General features: G+C 40.8%; 1 protein-coding gene across 1 annotated transcript; it reads right to left on the bottom strand.

The window, feature by feature from the left end:
* Positions 1 to 2,475: 2,475 nt before the first annotated feature.
* On the bottom strand, positions 2,476 to 18,423 carry si:dkeyp-97a10.3. The gene is made up of 7 exons (XM_034174130.1): positions 18,086 to 18,423; positions 16,976 to 17,242; positions 10,753 to 11,040; positions 10,368 to 10,475; positions 10,159 to 10,220; positions 8,097 to 10,028; positions 2,476 to 4,539 (listed from the first exon to the last, which is right to left on the bottom strand). Exons 1-7 carry the CDS (start codon positions 18,258 to 18,260, stop codon positions 4,510 to 4,512), a joined length of 2,862 nt encoding a protein of 953 aa, XP_034030021.1. The 5' UTR covers positions 18,261 to 18,423; the 3' UTR covers positions 2,476 to 4,509.
* Between the last annotated feature and the right edge of the window lie 1,057 nt (positions 18,424 to 19,480).

The raw sequence follows: 19,480 nt of genomic DNA, 5'->3' as shown, positions 1-19,480 counted from the left end.
CCTACACCTCCACGCCAAGCTGAGGGAACTGATTTTTCAGAGGAGAATCAACAACAGGCCCCATGCATAATTAGCGCTGTAGACACAGAAAGCTGGAATATGTTCAGGCTGCAAACAAGGCACAGCAGAATAAATAGGCGCCTTTGTGGTCGCAGTTACTGTGAACACGCATAAGAAGTCATTCTGTGCTACAAATCAAAAGGCCCTCATGTTTGGGACATTGCATTCATTTTGAAAGTAGATGTAAAATAAATCCTCATTGCACATTCTGACTATGAAAAATCTAGGCAAATGAGAAAGAAATGGGGGCAGCCAGTCTGCCCCATGTGAATGTTTTTTGCTTTTATTTACTAACGAGCTTCATCTATTTGATGTGCACAATGCACACTCAGATTAGATCAGGCGTAGGAGCGTGCACATTGCCACATTTTCCACATTACAGAACTGCCTTGGGTCTTGGACGCTGCCCCAGCAGACAATAGGTCGAGCACAACTCAAAAGTAACATCTACCTCCTGCAGGAGGTGAAACGTAGACAGTGACCACTTGGCCTTCTCCAGCCACTGGCATCATCTGCACCGAGTGTTCTTATGATTTGATTTTATCTGCTGGCTCAGGTAGTCCTGCTGTCCTGATGTTTTTAGACCTGTCAGGTGCCTTTGACACAGTGGACCACATGTTCATGCTGCGTCGCCTCGAGCAGTGTGTGGGCATTACAGGCTCTGCCCTCAGCTGGTTCAGGTCCTACCTTACAGAGCAGAGTTTTTCTGTGCAGTTAGGTCATTTTCTGGAGATATAGCCCCACTGACCTGTGGAGTCCATCAAAGCTCCATCCTAGGCCCTGTTCTTTTTCTTTTGTATATGTTGCCCCTTGGTGGTGTTTTTTTGAAAATATCAAATTTCTTTTCATTACTTTGCTGTTGATGTCCAGATTTACCTGCCACTAAGGTCGTTAGGCAATGACTATGTTTACATGCCGTTAATATTTGGGTTAAGGTCAATATTCCGGTTTCGGAATCATTAGGAATAACTCGTTTAACATGCTTAAGCAGAAAGAGTTACTCCCGTGTACATGGTCACTGGTATCATTTGGTACATCCCCATCTAAACAGCGACGCATGGACAACGTCCAGACGCACGGAGAACGTCATGACGCAAATATCCGTCATTTCCATTTCTTCATCTTTCTACCGTCAATAAATGATATTATATTCATGTCTTTCACAATACTAATGAAGTATTCGGTTTCCTCCTCGCTCCAAAAGTGTGGTGCTGTGCTGCCGCGTCTGGATTTCGCCATACTTGTTTACCTCTGCTTCTGTGGTGTCCGGTGGGTTGCGCGCGCCGCATACAAGTAGTTGCCGCACTCAAAAGACCAAGATTCCTTGCGGATAGGACATGCGCAGAACACAAAATAATGTTCCTTTCTATGGGGATATCCCGATGCGCGTTTATATGACCTGATATTCGGGTTAGAAAAGGAGTAACCCAGCGGTCATATTCAGGTTTTTAAAAACCCGAATATGAGCATATTCGGGTTTTTGCAGGTGTTTACATGGCCGTGCGCAACTGGGTTATTGCTAATATTCCGGTTATGAAAGGGTTATTGGCTGCATGTAAACGTAGTCAATGACTCAGTGCAGCCATTATTTGATTGCTTGAGTGAGGTTAAATGATGAATAAGTCCTAATTTAGTAAATCTTAATGAATCCAAGATGGAGATTATCCTGTTTGGAGGAAACACTTCTGCAGCCTGCTCTGCTGATATCCTGGGTCCTCTGAGTTCCAACATTCAGTCCTGTGTAAGGAACCTCTGCATAATTTTTGACAGCCATTTTAAATTTGATAAGTAGATTAGTGTTGTTGTTAAAACAAGTTTTTTTCTAATTGGTCTTTTAGCCAAGACCAAGTCCTATTTTTCAAGGCTCGATCTTGAGAAGGTTATCCATGTCTTTGTTATAAGTAGATTACATTATTGTTGCTCCCTGTACATTGGCTTGAACCAGTTCTCTCTCAACTGCCTTTACCTCATTCAGAATGCTACTGCTCATCTTCTCTTGGACAAGAGAAACCATGACCACATCACGCAAGTCTTGGCAATAACGCCTGTTATTGTGTTGATTTTAAACTGCTCTTATTTTTAAAGCCCTTAATGGCCTGGCCCCTGTGTACGTCTCCGAGCTTCTGCTCCGTTACACCCCAACCAGAGCCTTAAAGTCTTCTGACCAACTGTTGCTGGAGGTGCCAAAAACAAGACTAGACACTAGAGGTAACAGGGCCTTTGCGGCGGCTGCCCCCAGGCTTTGGAACAGTCTTTTCTTATATAGTAGATCGTCCCTGACCCTAGAGACGTTTAAATCCTCTCTAAAAACCCACTTCTTCTCCCTGGCATTTCCTAAATGAGCAAATGTATCTCTACGGTTTACTGTTGTTAGTGCCTGCTGTAATTTTATTATTTTTAATTTATTTAGTTATAGGGTGTAACCTGGTGCCCACTTTTGTACAGCACGTTGGTCGACCGCTGTCGTTTAGAATGTGTTTTAGAAATAAAGTTTGAGTTATGTTGAGTTCTGTGTGCTGGTTCATGCACAGAGAAATGCACACATGGCCAAAATGTTGCACCTGGCACACCTACAGAATGCAAGCAATACTCCTCATTTGAGTAAACCACTCAGTTGACAGTCATTCCAGGGGTGACCAAGGATCCTCAAGAAGACACATAGTCCTCCCTTTAGCTCTCTATTTAGCATTCAAACATACACACTGTAATAACAAAATCATTCTATTATCATTATTGATGAAAGAGGGTCTTTGGACAGCTCATAAAGTTCAAGTAATGTACACATTTTTCCTGAGAAGCAAAGATAAATACTTGTGGCATCTCATATGGAAATGCAACATTTGTGTTAATCAATTGCTTTGTTGCTTTGTGTTTATCAAATCCAAACACACACGTCAGGAGCAGCAGGATGTCTGTCAGTCCCCCTGACCCACCTGAACAAGTCCAGGAACCCTTTCAGGAAGGAGGTGAGCAGCTGTGTGTTGAATTAATCAATTATTATGGAGAAAAAAAACATTCAAGAATTAAAATCATTGTTTATTTCAGAATGATTTAAAAAAAATTGGTTATGATTTTTTTTTTACTAATCAGTAAGAGGTTTTGATCAAATCTCACCATATTAGTAGTGGAGATATGATGGTAAACATGTACTTGACCTTGATCAGTTTCTTCCAAAAATTAATCTGGTGACACTTTTGTTTTTTTTTTAATTCAACACACAGCTGCTCAAAAACATAGATACACAGAGGAGCGATTACCCTGCTTGCACAGTGGCATGCAGGGTAAATATGCAAAAGCCCATAGATGTGTGTGTGTACTTTTCATATGAACATTTACTGCTGCACTCACTAGGTACCAAAATAATAAATAAAATATGTTTTTAAAAAGTGCACAGACAACATTTCATAAAACCTTTGAATGTGGCATTTACAACTACACTGTTACACTGATTATTATGCACAATGTGTGTCACACCAGGTCTTTGTGCTGACCTCATTTATGGATGAGTGTGATTATTTTCCAAGTCATTTATGTCACATAAAAGCAGTTAATTAATAAGAGCCCATTCATTTGTGAGATCCCCTTCATAGTTAGTCGAGCATTACTTCTGAGCGCTGCTGAGGCGAATCCCCTTAATTGAGAAGTGCCATGAGAGGCATCTGTAAACAGAAGGCACAAAATAAATAGTGCCACTTTTTCTTATTTATTTTTTTTTTTGGCTTTCATAATCGCTGCTCCCAGGGGCCCCAAGTCCTTACAGTGTCTCTGAATCCATACACGACCCCTCTTCATTTAACCGACCATATTAGCTGCACCTTCAAAGGCAGGAAAGATGCATCCATGCAAACGTCTTCAGTTTATTCTGTGGCAGTGATGTTGTTGTGGTGATGATGTATGGGTGAGGAGATGTGGGCTTGTTCAGGAGCTATGGATCACTGAACCTGTCAACTCTGAGGGGGCTCTTGGCAAAGTTTGATGCACGACCAGTGCTCGGAAAGTTAAGGGGGGGGGGGGGGGCATTTAATTGATGTAAAAAGGCCTTGATTTTTGTTCTTGAAGAAACTACATATTGTGAGGTCTGAGAAATAAAAAAAAATCTGCATAATTATATAAATTAAGAAACTATTCTGAATTTGTGCAGATCACGCTTCTTGCTGTGAGAGAATTTGTTGATTGTTTCTGGGAAAGTATTTTGTTTTCAACAACAGTAGTTGTTTCTGCATTGCCTGGAGAGATTTACTCATTTAATTTTGCTTTCCATTAAACTGCGTGGAAAAAAAGAAAGAAAAAAAAACAGAAATTACAAGGGCCGTTTGTTGTTGTCGTTGTTTTTGCTCACACCGCTGCACAGTCAGTGTGGATTTGTGGAATCCCAGCTGTCTGTCAGGTGTTTGCGTCAGTGGATGTGCAGCAGTTGCAGAGTGTAGAATACACTGACATCTGTCATCATCATCTTGGTCTCCCTCTGTGAGCCTGTTGCTGGAGACACAAAACAAGCCCTTCATTGCCAACGTGTCATGCAGGAGAAGAAGAAGCACCTCTGACACAAAAGTCTAGTTTTTGACACAAACATTTAAGGCTAACTACATTTTTATGGCATGGAAAAAGACTGTCAACCACAAAAAAAACAAGATCCACTCAGAGTTGCTGCCAACAATCCTTCAAGAAATGCACACTGCAGGCAAGCACACAGTGTGGAAGAGACGACTCCGAGAGAAACATTTCTGTGACACTGTACACGTGTACAGAAAAGATGAACAATGTGTATGGAGTTAAATTTGTCTCATTAATACCAGCAAATGCACAGAGGGTGATGTACAAATAGTTTTTGATTTGCACACGTGTTTTGCAATACACAAACACAAATTATCGATTTGTAACTTGTATGTTGTTTTTTATAAATAAATGTGTATTTGTAAATATGCAATTTTGTCATTTGTTAAAAAAGGCATTTGCAAAACTGAAAATTGTTTGTGAAGTGTGATTCAGCATTTGTAGATCATGATCACGCGCATTCATCACGTTACACATTACTGAGACATTCTGAGCGCAAAACTGCAGTTGAGATTCACAAATATGTCACTAGTCACACTCCCATCCAGTAGATGGCAGTGTTGTTCTATGCATTTCAACAGGGGGAAGATCAGAGGGAAACACAGAAACTATCATTTCCCATAATGCCTTTTGGCGCATATGTCAGTTAATGCGCAAACCTTCAGAATTAGTGTGTTACTTTAAAAGAAATGTGAGAACTTTTCACTTTGCAAAAATTAAAGAGTTGCCATTAATGTTAATAAACTAGCAGGGGCCAAGAAAACTTCCAGTTGTGTCAGGAAGGGCAACCAGTGAAAAATGTACCAAATCAACATGGGGATCTGCCTTCTGCTGTGGTGACCCAAGTGAAAACAAGGGAACAGGCAAAGGGACTTACTTTACTACATACAGTGCATCTATAAAGTATTCACAGTGCTTCAGTTCTTCCACATTTTTAGTTTACAGCCTTACTCCAAAATGCCTGACTCCAATTGTACAAGTATTCACAGCCTTTGCCATGAAGGTCAAAACTGAGCTCAGGTGCATCCTGTTTCCACTGATCATCCTTGAGATGTTTCTACATAATAACTGGAGTCCAAATGTAATGAAATGTTTGAGAGGTTTGTTGTGTCACTATTGGAGAGAGAAGTGGACTCAATGGGGTTTTCATTAGTTGTCAGTTATAATCATCAAAATTAAAAGAAATAAAACACTTGAAATATATCAATCTGTGTGGAATGAATGAATATAATATACAAGTTTCACTTTTTGAATGGAATTACTGAAATAAATCAACTTTAAGATATTCTAATTATATGACCAGCACCTGTATATTTATGATAAAGTCACTCATTCTGGCAACACCAACTTTTTCATGTTTATAAATATTGAAATATTTATTAAAGTAGGCAGCCAATTGATTTTTTATGTTTTTATTGGAAGGTGAGGACTTGAGCTAAAAATGGAACAGAACACGATGTAATGGTTGCTCTGTCGCAAATTTTTTTTCAAATACAAAAGCATGCAGGTGCCAGTGTTGTTTGAGTTTTAAGGGTTTTTTGTTTTATATATATATAAATAAAATTTTAATTGTGGAATTACATGTTTTTTACTCCAGCTTAAGAAGCCAAATTCACCAGCTAAGCTGAAGACCTGTGGCTCCCTGATACATGTGTGATTTCATCAGAAAAAAATAATAACCAGTTTTCATGCTCAGATCATCAAGCAAATCCACTGATATATAGAATAGGTGATGAGTTTTCCCAAGCTGGTTGTAAGCGTACATCCACGTCCAATCAATTGCTTGTAGCTTTTCTTGCTAAATTTGGTGTCCAAACCTGTCAAATCCTGTTAGATATATGCAGTGATGCCGGTAACGCGTTACTCTAATCTGACCACTTTTTTTTAGTAACGAGTAATCTAACGCGTTAATCTTTCCAAATCAGTAATCAGATTAAAGTTACTTCTCCATGTCACTGTGCGTTACTATTATTTTTCATTGTGGGTCGACAGCAGCATTAAACTTGGTCTGTGGGCAGGAGGTCGGGGTTCGACTGAACTGCCCACTTTAATCGAGCTGTGAGCTTTTCATCCGCGTTTTTTTGCAGCTGCTCTACTCGTCCTCACTTCTTAAAGCGCGGTGATCAGCACACCTGCACTGAGCTTTACAAAGACATTTTTATACTTTTTTCCCTCCTTTATTTAGAATTCTGAGCTGAGCCGCTCTGTATCGTCTCGTTAAAAACAGCTGATCCTCCGCGACGCGTCAACAACTGACACTATTTTCCACTCAGATGCACCTAAACTCTCTTTCTGAGGACCACATGATGTGAAAACGCAATAAAACTTTCTTACCTGTAAATCTGGTCCTGTTTTCTGCATAAATAAATGTTATCCATTCTTTGTGCTCAAACGCCAAAGCAGGGGCGAATCCAGATGGAATGGGGGCGTCGGGCAAGGATGTGCCCCCCTCACAACACCCCTAGATTAAAGGTCCAGTTTTGAAGCCGTTTTTTACTACAACTACTAATATTGCTTAAAATAATAATAATTTCGACAAGTAAAATATTTAGAGAGAATTTAAATGTTAGAAAAATGTTAGAATTTAATAGTTACATTTATAAACAATGTAGGTTTGAAATTGCAAGTTTTACTGTTACAGTGCTGTCAACAGTTAACTATGAGGTCAAGAAAGAGGTCTTTATTTTACTTTTTATAAAAAAAAGTATTTATTTTCATTGAAGTCAAGAAAGGGTGACTATAAAGTGAGTTTTGGCAAAACAGGTATCATTGTCATGTTGACGTGGGTTGTTGTCGGCAGCTGGGGAAAGTAACTAAAAAAGTAACTAGTAATCTAACTTAGTTACTTTTACAATTGAGTAATCAGTAAAGTAACTAAGTTACTTTTTCAAGGAGTAATCAGTAATCAGTAATTGGATTACTTTTTCAAAGTAACTGTGGCAACACTGGATATATGTAAACCAAAAGAAACAAATAACAACAACCGCTGGCAAATATATATACATATGTTGGTCAACATTAAAGAAAATGGCCCTAATATATTGAGATCTGGAAACACTATATTACAATTAAGTCATTATCTCGCACATATGTAAATGCTCAGAAAGGACAAATGTGGTCAATACACAACAACTAGCAGCCTGTGTTCCGGCCTCTGCCAGTGGGTCTCTGGACTCAGCAAACCTTACACTCACTAGGTAGTTAAAGTAACTACACCCCTGATTATTCATAAATATATGGCTGAAAATGTCTTAAACTAATGACTTATAACCCCCCAAACAGTTGTCATAGATGGGGAAACTAGCAAAACAGACCAAAACTGTTTTGTTGCACTATAAACATGTTTATTTCTGCTCTAAAGTTGGGGATTTCAGTGATTCACCTTTGGTGCCAGCTTCAAGAAGCTGTTCATGGAACTTCTGCCTTTGCTTCATTTAACAGGAAGTTAGGACTTGGTTCAAACTTTCATGTGTGTATCTCACCTGTTGTGGGTGAGTGGCGTGGGTATGATGGCGATGACCACCAGCATGGGTGTGAACGTGTCTGTGGGTATTTCCCGGTTGGTGATGATGATTGGCTTGCATGGTGATGGGCTGGCGCTGTGCGAGATGCCTCTGTTGTACCTGTTGTTGCCGTTGAGCTACAGGCATGTTTACTGGGGGTCTGGGAGGCTGAGGGACCCTTGTTGGTGATCTGTGCTGAGTGTGTACCTTGGGAAGAGCTTGGAACTGGTTTATAGGGATAACAGGAGGAGGAGTCGGTGCGCGCTGAGCCCTGGCAGGAGGCACTTGTGTCTGTGGTCCGGGCTGTAGCAGGGCGGCCTGTGTCTGTTGTTTACGATCACGGAATGTCTGTGCCTGCTGCGTGTGTGCTGCAAGTGCAGCCTGTGTCAGGTTACTTGTTTGATGCTGAGCAGCAGGGTGTGAGGGAGCAGCAGGGTGTGAGGGAGCGGCAGCTCCTCTTTGGCGAGTTCGATCGGCACCTTGTATGACAGGCTGTGTTTGTGTGCCCAGGATCTGTGTCACTTTTTGTTGCTGGGCCATGAGTGCCTGTTGAAGATGATTAGGATCGGCCAGAGCTCTTGTGTCTGCACCCTGAGGTGCAGTCATTCCCTGGTGTGTCAAAGGTCCAGGAGACAAAGCCGTGCCCCCTACAGAGGCCTGGTGAGTCATGAGAAGCTGTGCCTGGGGGATGTTACTGTGTGTGGCTTCCTGCCTGGGGGCAGTCTGGCTACTCGAATGATTTCTGATGTCTTGCTGAGTTGTCTCCCTTTGTGCACGGGGGCTTCTGTGTGTGTCTGGTGTAGCCTCAAGCTGTGTGAGACTGCGGGTGCTTTGGCCTTGGATATGAGCTCCAGGATTTAAAGAATGAGTCTGAGTTTGTCTGTCTACTGAAAGAACATTGTGCTGAGGTGGTGTTCTGCTCTTGGAGATGGTTTGGTTCTGAGGTCCAGGCCGAGGTCCATTTGATATTCTGGCGTTACCTAAAGGATTATGGGTAGTGTAGTCTGTAGTGTCTGAACTGAGTTCAGTTGAGAAACGATCTCTCTGAAATGTACCACTGGGATATGCTGGTGTCCCTCTGAGGCGATCCCATGGCATCTGTCGAACAGAAGGGCCGGAAGCTGCTGCAGCATCATGTGTTCTTGACCTTGTATGAGCTGAGGCGGTGGGATTAGACCTGGTGTTTGGTAGTGGGTCCTGCTGGTAGGTTTGTGTGTTGGCATTCCGATGATGAGTGTTGTTACGGTTATAGTGAGTGTATCCTGTTGGGATAAGTTCAGGTTGTGATGGGTCTGTGTAACCATTTCCTTGTGGGTTAACCAGATCATACTGTCCTCTTTGTGTTCTGGGACTTGTGTGTGATTGATTGTGTTGGTTTTGTAAAGCACTATTATCAGCTGTGTTGGTGAGAGGCAGCACTGGGCTGGCCTGCTGAGTCTGCTGACCACTGTTCGGATAGGAGTTGAGATTTACATGAATTGTAGGCATTGGGGCATTGTTGCTTTGCTGGGCAGTGTGTGGCAGCGTGTTCAGGTTGACATGTACTGCTGGTGGCTGGGCACCACCCTGGGCAGTGCCAGGCTGTATGAGAACACTAGGATTCTGTTGCTGTGTGTTAGGCAGAGTGTTTAAATGCTCAGGTTCTGTACGCATGAAGGCTGGGTTGTCTATACCATTGTTTGGCTGCGAATTAGAGTTCTGAATGACATTATACTGGAGTCTATTTGGGCGTGAACTTTCATTGTGTTGGTGTGTGCTGGAGTTATGCAAACTGTTCCATGACAGCATCTGTGTGTTCTGATGGTTTGCAGGAGGGACTGTATATAAGACGTTAGGGCGGTTTGTGTGATAGAGAGGGGGGTGGGGACCTTGGCTCAAATCCCTTGCTTCATTCGGTTGTGGATCTGGAGCCTTAATGGGAGCAGATGAAAAATGAGAGAAGGGAAAGAGCAGTTGGGTTAGCATGAAAAAAGCCCTTTAGCACCATCACATGGACAAGATAAAAAACATTCAGGAGTGAATCTAATGTCAACATTCTTACTACAGGCTGTGGATTCACATTAGTCTTCTGCAAAGCCATGGATTCCCTTTGTCTTCGTTGCACTGTAACAAAAGAAACTTCAAATACACCTGGACTGCTATGTTTCATTTCAGACCATCCCAGACCAGACTAACAACATTCAAAAGCATTTTACAGTGTGGCTCAAAATATACACAAAAATGTGTCCATGACTGCACATAGAAACGTACCATTCCGTCTTCTTAGGCAGCAGATGATGATTAGGATCAGGATGATTAAGATCAATACAAAGCAGCAAATTACAATTGCTGCCACTTCCCCTGCATTGAGACATATGGCTGAAAAAGAAGGAATGGTGACATAGGGGAAGATTTAATAAAGATAATGAATTTGGAGCTCAGACACCACCAGCTAAATCAAAGAAAGGGCAGCGGAGAAGTTTCTTAAGTGAGACGATGTGAATGTCATTGAAAGACTTTGACCAAATTCTACCCAGATCAATCTCCTGCCATGTGTTCTGTCCCCCTCCTGTCGTGAAGATAGATACAGGGATGGAATCCAAAACTCCCACTACCTTTATCAGTCACAAGGAGGTCAGCAGTCGCCATAACTCACCTACGACGGCCAGGTTGGTCCCTTCTGTCGATGCGCCTCCTGTGATGCTGTTCCTGGCTGTGCAGACGTACCGGCCGCTGTCATTGTTTGAGGTGATCTGGAGGACAAGCACTCCGCTGTCCGCCTGGCTGTTTGTGACAGGCTGTCCGTTAGCCTGCCATGAGAAGACGGCAGGCGGCAGTGAATCAGAGATGCAGGTGAGACGTACTGGCTGTCCCACCAAGACATCTCCTCCTCCCACACAATTCTTTTCAGTGGACTTTGTCAGCACCGGTGTGTCAGGTCCATCTAGTTTTGGAATGAGGATAAGACAGCAACATCACCAACTACAACAAAGACAACATAATATTACCATCTAAAGCTGATGTCATAATATATTCATGTTACATATCTATATTATAATAGCCAAGTGGCCTCTGTGTGTGTATGCATGCTTGAGTATGGATTTGATCACTGAGAAACTGGGGAGAGCTGACATTTGCCGTTTGTGGGTGATTCTTAGACTACGGGCACTTATTATGTCCTTTGATCATATTGTATGAAAAACAGACAAAAGGGGAATTTTAAAATATCTCTGAATAAAATATCAGTAAAATAATCAAAACATAATTGGGGTATTCAGTGTCATACAACAGTTATGATTTTTTTTAAACAAAATGTAGTTGTCCCACACTATTGCCGTAATTTCCACCACAACACTGTAATGTCCCTTTAAACAGTTTGTATGAAAGATTGTTTGGGTAGTATCTGTGGAGATAAACAGTGACATCAGAGCACATGTATATAGTGCCAAATCACAACAAACAGTTGCCCCAAGGCGCTTTATATTGTAAGGCAATGGTGTGGTGGAAATTACATTTACAAGGCCAATAGTGCCCGTAGTTAAAGAATCACCCTTGTATGATTATGTATTTTGAGTTAAGGATGAACTCTGCAAAAATGGAAAGTTGCTAGGACAGATTTTTTTTCGAGAAATTAATCTTGTTATTGTGGCTCATGTTAGTTTAACAGTGTTTTTAGTGTTACTGATTTATTGTGTTTCTGCAGTTCACTTGGTTTAGTCCAAGGGTGGGCAATCACATGCCATGATACACTACAGGTTTTCCTTGCTACCAATCACCTCAGCAGGTGATTTCATTAATGTTCATGTGTCTCAGCATGTGATTTCATTGACGACCAGGTGCTTATGTTCAGGGGAGAAGACACCTGTGTGTAAATAAAAGACGTGCAGAAGAGGTTACAATTTGCCAAAGAACACATCAACTGGCCTAAAGAGAAATGGAGGAATATTTTGTGGACCGATAAGAGTAAAATTGTTCTTTTTGGGTCCAAGGGCCACAGACAGTTTGTGAGACGACCCCCAAACTCTGAATTCAAGCCAGAGTTCACAGTGAAGACAGTGAAGCATGGTGGTGCAAGCATCATGATATGGGCATGTTTCTCCTACTATTATGTTGGGCCTATATATTGCACACCAGGTATCTTGAATCAGTTTGCATATGTCAAAATACTTGAAGAGGTCATGTTGCCTTATGCTGAAGAGGACATGCCCTTCAAATGGATGTTTCAACAAGACAATGACCCCAAGCACACTAGTAAATGAGCAAAATCTTGGTTCCAAACCAACAAAATTAATGCCTCGCAAATGTTTGAATGTATGTTTGAGTTTGAAGCGTCAACAGCAGATGCTACTATTATTGTGAACACCCCCTTTTCCACTTTTTTTTTTTACTAATAGCCCAATTTCATAGCCTTAAGAGTGTGCATATCATGAATGCTTGGGCTTGTTGGATTTGTGAGAATCTACTGAATCTACTGGTACCTTGTTTCCCATGTAACAATAAGAAATATACTCAAAACCTGGATTAATCTTTTTAGTCACATAGCACTACTATTATTCTGAACACTACTGTGTGTGTGTGTATATATATATATATATATATATATATATATATATAGACCACAACGGAAATAAGAGTTTTCACTTTCTTGTGTCATCCATGTATTTTTTAACATATTTACAATTATATTGTGTACTTACATTGAACTTACTAAATAAAATTACAGACGCTGTTAAATATATAGATCTCCAGGATCCAGACAAATTACAGAGTTCCAGCCACTCCAGCGAAGTATCTGGAAATTTGTCTGAGAAGGATATGAAATTTTAAAAAGGTCATTAGTAAAGTAGTTGCCCAACACTTGTTTGCGTTTCTGTTTGGGCTAATGTTAGCAGTAGCATGCAGGCTACACATGCTACCTTGAGCCAAATTGTGCTCCAAATATTTTCTCTTTATCTTTAATTCTGGGACTTTAACTATTTCATTTAGACTTGTAAATATTTAATAGGCTGTAACATATTTGAAAAAGGCACATCTGTTGACTTGATTGGAGATTTTACAATAGTATTTTTTATAAAAATGGGCCAAAATGGGCCACTTTTTTGTGAGAGCGATGTTAAAACAAAGTTTAAAAAATAAAACTAGGTTATAGTAAATAATTCTCTACATACTGAGTCCGTGAGTCTCTGAGTCCGTGGACATTTTTAAGTCAAGACTCAAAACCTATTTTTATTCTCTTTCTTATGAATAGTTTTAATTTTTATTTGTTTTATTATTTTACTCTGTTTTTATTTATGTATTTGAATTTGTTTTTTCATTTTTAATTATTTATTCAATCTTATGTTGACTTGTTTTATGTAAGGCGCCTTGAGACAGCTTTTGCTGTGATTTGGCGCATTATAAGCTAATTAAACATTCAAGACAAGTCTGGTAGCAACAATCATTCTTGTGGGAGGTGGTGGTCTAGTGGTTAAGCGTTGGGCTTGAGACCAGAGGATCCTCGGGTCAAACCCCAGCCTGACCAGGAAAATCAGTAAGGGCCCTTGAGCAAGGTCCCTAATCCCCAGTTGCTACAGATGTGTAGTGAGCCCCTTGCATGGCAGCAACCTGACATTGGTGTGTGAGTGTGTTTATGTGAAAGGGTGAATGTGAAGCATAATTGTGAAGAGCTTTCAGCATCTGATGCAGATGAAAAAGCACTATATAAATGCAGTCTATTTACCATTTGTGGCTAGTTTCATTCAAATTCAGTAAACCATGATTTCTAAATGTGGTGCGAGAGAGCGAGAGAGAGTGTAAAATATTGGGGTCTGTAATGTTTTGTGATATTTTGGTGATGTGGTTATTAAATATTACATGGCATTATTTTATTAACATTTTAAAATGCCTTGATATTTTTTTTTTTTTAACTGTTTCGTGTTTCTTTATATTTTAAGTAATATATTTCTTCACTTGTCCCATATCAGGAACATTTCAACATTTGCTGTGCAGAGAACCTAAAAACAGATGCACTTCAGAAACTTCCAGTGATAGAACTGAACACCAAAACCTGAAGGCCAGATGGAAGAAGAGAACATCTTTGCTTTTCAAAATGTGAGGAAAGTGTCTCCAAAAACTCAAGAGGTCCACCCTGCAGAGGAAACCTTCATCTGAGAGTCCACCTGTCATCTCTGAAAACCAACACCTGCTGCTATGCTTCTGAAGGCTATTTAAAAGAGCAACTATTTTATTTCTGAAAAAGCTGTTTCCTTTTAAATTTTAACATTAAATGAATGAATTATTAAACATGTCCATGAGGTCAAAGTTCAGTCAAAAAGACACTTGTACAGGTAAAAGAAGCCCACACCTATTGCATATAATTTCAAAGCCTTCATAATCACTAGAATAGTCAAATTCACATTTTATTAATTACTCTTTCCTGATTACAACATTAAAATCAATCATATAGTCAATGAGGATGTAATTAAATGTTGAAATGACTAAATTAAAAAATGATTTCATCATGAGGTTTATGTCACATTTAGAAGTCCTAATTAACAGACACACTGCAGTCATTGTTACATCTCCGTAGGGATAGGTATCGATAAGATTTTATCGATATTGATACCATCATCAATTCTACCTATCAATCCGATTCCTTATCGATTCCCTTATCGATACCTCTTGTGAATTTTCTGTGTACTAAAAGTAGGCTTTTCTATGTCAACAACATTTTACTGAGTCTTAAAGTACGGGTTAGGGTTAGGGGAGGGTTAGTCGTAAATACATGTGGGGTTAGGGTTATACAAATACTAGAGTGGTAAATACATGTGAAATTGGTTACTGGATCCTTAAACTCTGGACATGAATAACCTCTACATGGTGGATCCTTGATCTCTGGACATAAGTAGAAATAAACAAAATCTGTAGTTTTTGTCAAAGCATTTCCTTTTAGACATTATTGGCATGAATGTCTTTCCATACATCTGAGCTGAGCTCTTGCAGTCGGCTGTACTGCACGTCAGGATGTAATTCATAAAGAATGCAGGCTCTCTCATTTTGGGAGGGAAAAAACGTTTTAGTTGATTGTAGTTTATTGTCTGTATTACAGCATTTGGAAAGAGGTGTCATTTTATTTAAAGCAGCGATTCACTTTGAAGTTATTAATTCTGACTGGACTCTGTCTCGGCAGAGAGCCACGCAGCATTTGGAGCTGTGCCAATGGAACAGAGGACGATTCTCGTTTTTTGATTGCAACAACACAAGAGTCCCAGTTAGTGACTTTAATCCACACAAAAGTGGCTCACGATTGACATACGTTAATGACTTTGAGAGGGGTTAAGAAGCGGACTTGCTGCTTCTGAAGAGGAGCGAATCAAAGAACCAACAAACCAGTGGATCGAAGCATTGCTTCACTGGTTCACACTTCAAAGTGGAGTCACGCTGCAGAAACAGTTGATTACAGACCCGCTGCTGAGTCTGTAATCAACGTAGAGGAATGATCATTTTCCCGACAATCACTCTCAAAAACAACAGCCGCTCTGAAGGACCAATAAGGGAATCTTAAGCCAAAAGACTATTGATGTCGGTGGATCGAATAATTTCTTAACGATACCCGAAAACAACAGGTTCTCGATACCCAACCCCAGTTTAGAATAAATAATTATATTTATTAACAGTGTCTTTTTTCCTGGTTGAAATGCAGATATGAATGAATGAACCTACCAGGCTTAAAAATGTACACATTGCTTTTTATGCAATTTTATTTCTCTAAAATTAAATGTCCAAGGTTCCTCATAATGTTAATCAAGAAATCATCTCATCTGAAACAACAACAACAGGTAAGTTATGGTTTTAATTTACAGATGAACAAAGATTTCTAAAGAACTTTTTTTTTCACTTAAAACTATTTGAACTGCAAGCTTTGTAATGGAGGAAATGTTTTGGTTTTTTTTTTTTTTTTGTTTATTTACTTCAAAATGTACAGTAATTAAAAATTTATCTTGAGGTAAAAAAAACTTTTGTGAGGATTATCTTTAGAAAACTGCTGTGTATAAATTAACAGTGCTGTGATACATTCTTGCACTCTGTCCCCTTCCGTGTTTTGGTCTGATGCCTCATTTCTATTGTGTGAAGCTACGTCATAGTACGCAGTGGTGAAAGTTGGATTTCACTGAACTCTGACCGCGGTGGCCTGACGACAAGCAGCAATGCGCACTCCGGCATAGCATCACATTAGCTTGGTTTTTGACACCGTGCAGTGCCCATTATTTCCTCATTGAAGGTAATGGGTTTCAGAGCGAGCTGCGATGCACTTAACGCCCTGAACGTGTGCACTGTGAAAGGCCCTTAAGACAGGAAATGAAATCTACCAAGTTCATTAAAGGAGAAAATATACTAATTTGTAATAAAAGAATGAAAAACATTATTTCCAATATTGCTGTTCTGGACAATTAATAAATATAAAGTTTATTGTTTTATTTTTGTTCCCAGCAATATATAACTGTTGTTTTCGTGAACTGTTTCAAAGCCTTAATTTAAAGACTTATTTCAGAGTGTAACTAAGGCACTCTGTGACCTTCTTGTTGCCATAACACTCAGTAAATAACAATGCTGTGCCCACATTGGTTTAACGTAAACTGGCACAGAATTCACCCCCACCCCCCCCCCCACCCCCCCACCAAAAAAAAAAAAAACAGAAACCCAACTTAGACATTTATGAGCAAGTGTTCCACTGTGGTGATGTCAGTGAGGCTTTCACAGGGGAAGGCTGGTGATGGTACAATAAGCTTGTTGGAAGAACGCAGCATGCTGTGCAAAATCCAGCACAGATAAGCAGATACGATACAGCTATTTGCAGGAGCTGCAACAGATAACCTGTTGTTAAATACATGCTAACTCACAGAAGACAGTGAGGCTCTTCGTGGCGGTGAGCGCACTGACGGGGTTGCTGATGGTACAGGTGTACTCTCCGGCATCACTCCGCCTGGCCGGGTTGATGGTCAGCGAGTTGCCCGAGATGGTGATCCTCGAATCCACAGTGATTGTTGTACCTCCTTTACGCCACTGGACACTCGTCCCTGTGCCGGCCGTCGAAGTGCAGCTCAGAGACACGTTTCCCCCCTCCACAGCCACTGAGGGAAGCAAGAGATCAATCCCAGCCACTGCATCTAAGAAGAAAGTAAAAAGTAAAAGACAGAGGAATCCTTTCCCCATCAAATGGAATACGAGACAGAAAACTTCAGAAATTGGCCTGCCACAAATGAGTGACCATTTTTTTGTTTTTCTTTTGAGGGTAATTTGTTAGAATCAAAGTGAAGTTGGATGTGAGAAGGAACAGGATTCATATAATAGCACAGATGGTAAATATGTGCCCAGACGGTACAAGCGGTAGCTCGGACGCCTTTTGGCGGATTGCCTAAGCTAAATGATTGGAGACTGAGAAGAGGGGACAGAAGTGGCTGAAAGAGAGCAGCGGCAGCAACATGTTGAAAACACGGCTGTTGGAGAATGTGTGAAAGCACATTAGGGTTTGGAGCATGTGACCTTTTGCTAACAGTAAGCTTTGGATAATCATGTCAGGCTGACACGCCATTAGGCAGTGATGCAGCAGCGACGGCGGAAATGCTGGCTGTCTGTCAACCCTCCTGAAGTCTGTAAACGATGATGCACCCAGCGTTCTGAGTTCTGTTACTGGAGTGTGTGTTAATGTGTGCAAAGACTATGTACCACTGGTACATGTAATGCAACGTTTGTATGGGGACAATATCAACATCTGATAGTGACGCATATCAAATGAATTTTAATTAGCATAAAGCCAGAGCCACTCACTTCATTTCCTCCTCATTTTTCATTAATTTTACTTCGCCTTCTCCGAATCACTAATTTCATTATACCTCCCAGACTAATTCTTTTCCAACCAAAACAGTCTCCTCTCTCATTAGTCCTCTCTGTTCTTCCTTAATATACCACTTCCATGAACACACACACAAAAACACTTTATTCTCGCTTACCAAACACGCTTGCCACTACAGACTTGGAGTTCACAGTGAGGCCTGTGTGGCAGTGGGGGTCACCTCCACCACGTAGTTCCAGCATCTTGGAGCTGGGCTCTGCTAATTCGGAGCTGGGTTGGCCGTGATGGTGATCCTCCCCTGGAACTGGGGCACGTGTTATCCGCTGGACCATTGCCAGTCCACAGCCTAGTGTGACTCCTTGGTACTTCAGCCATGGAGACGACGGTTAGAGGTGGTTTGTACTGTAAATAATATGTCAGCATCGGGTCGAACCAGCACAGGGTCTGTTTGGAACTGGATCGGTACTGGATTCTGAGCCAGCACACCAGCAAGAGCAGGACCCTAACAGAAAAGGAGAGAACAAAACCTCTAACTATACATCACATGTACAGGTGGGCTAAGGGGGTAAAAAAAAAAAAGATACACAATCCTTCCTCCCTTGTAGATTTCACGTGTGTGTATATATATATATAATATATACACACACACACACACACACACACACACACATATACATGAGGTCTGTTAGAAAACTATCTGACCTTTTTATTTTTTTTTTTTTTTAATTATATGGATTTGAATCATGTGCGCTTGCATCAGCAAGCTTGAACACTTCATGGCATGTGTGAGTTTTTCTCACGCTGTCAGTTGCATATTCGCTGTGGGCAGGCTTTGAGTGCGCATGGTCCACCCCCCTCGTCGGATTTTTCATTGTCAGGGACTGCGGCTGAGCGATCTGGAGCAGCCGCTGAATCAAATTTTTTCCAGAAACTGTGAGAGGACAGCCAGGTGGAAACCCAGGCAAATGACGCAACGACAGGCGTGAAAAAACTCAAGCATGCACACGAAGGTTCAAGCTTGTGCTGATGCAAGCACACATGATCAAATCCATATAGTTTTAAAAAATAAAAATGTCGGATATTTTTCTAACCAGACCTCATATATATATATATATATTTATATATATATATATATATATATATATATATATAGTAGCTATTTGGATTACAAGTGATCCCAAGATAAATATCTATTTTGTGTTTTTGTTAGCCTGTCTAAGTTAAGCCATGCTGCGATCATGTTCGCATTTCTCTTTTCAAATATCAGTGGTGCACAGGGGTGCTGGGTGCCAATAGGCAGGGCAGGCAATTGCTTAGGGCCTCCAGCCCCCCAGGGAGCCCCAGAGGGCAGACAAATTTTGAACTAATTCAGAACCACAGCAGCAGTGAGACAGCGTGGTTGGCCATCTCACAATCTCTGACGCGCCCCCCCCGTGTGATGACTTATTTAGCTCAAAGCAATGGATCTTCATGCAGTTTTAACTTGGCCAGCCCAGGCCCAAATACCTGCAAAGGCTATATATTAGCAAGCATGCTGTACATAATAACAGTT

Source organism: Thalassophryne amazonica, chromosome 7, assembly GCF_902500255.1.
Source record: "Thalassophryne amazonica chromosome 7, fThaAma1.1, whole genome shotgun sequence".
Classification (NCBI taxonomy): domain Eukaryota; kingdom Metazoa; phylum Chordata; class Actinopteri; order Batrachoidiformes; family Batrachoididae; genus Thalassophryne; species Thalassophryne amazonica.
The sequence above is the reverse complement of the archived record's forward strand: the minus strand, read 5'-3'. Positions and strand labels throughout refer to the sequence as shown.

What these genes read in the sequence shown, in the direction of transcription:
- si:dkeyp-97a10.3 (XM_034174130.1), bottom strand. Translation starts at nt 18,260, where the DNA reads ATGGTCCAGCGGATAACACGTGCCCCAGTTCCAGGGGAGGATCACCAT. An exon ending in ATGTGAATCCACAGCCTGTA is followed by an intron (nt 10,029 to 10,158) that starts GTAAGAATGTTG and finishes GCTCCCATTAAG; the next exon opens with GCTCCAGATCCACAACCGAA. An exon ending in ACGCCACTCACCCACAACAG is followed by an intron (nt 4,540 to 8,096) that starts GTGAGATACACA and finishes TTGTGTCTCCAG; the next exon opens with CAACAGGCTCACAGAGGGAG.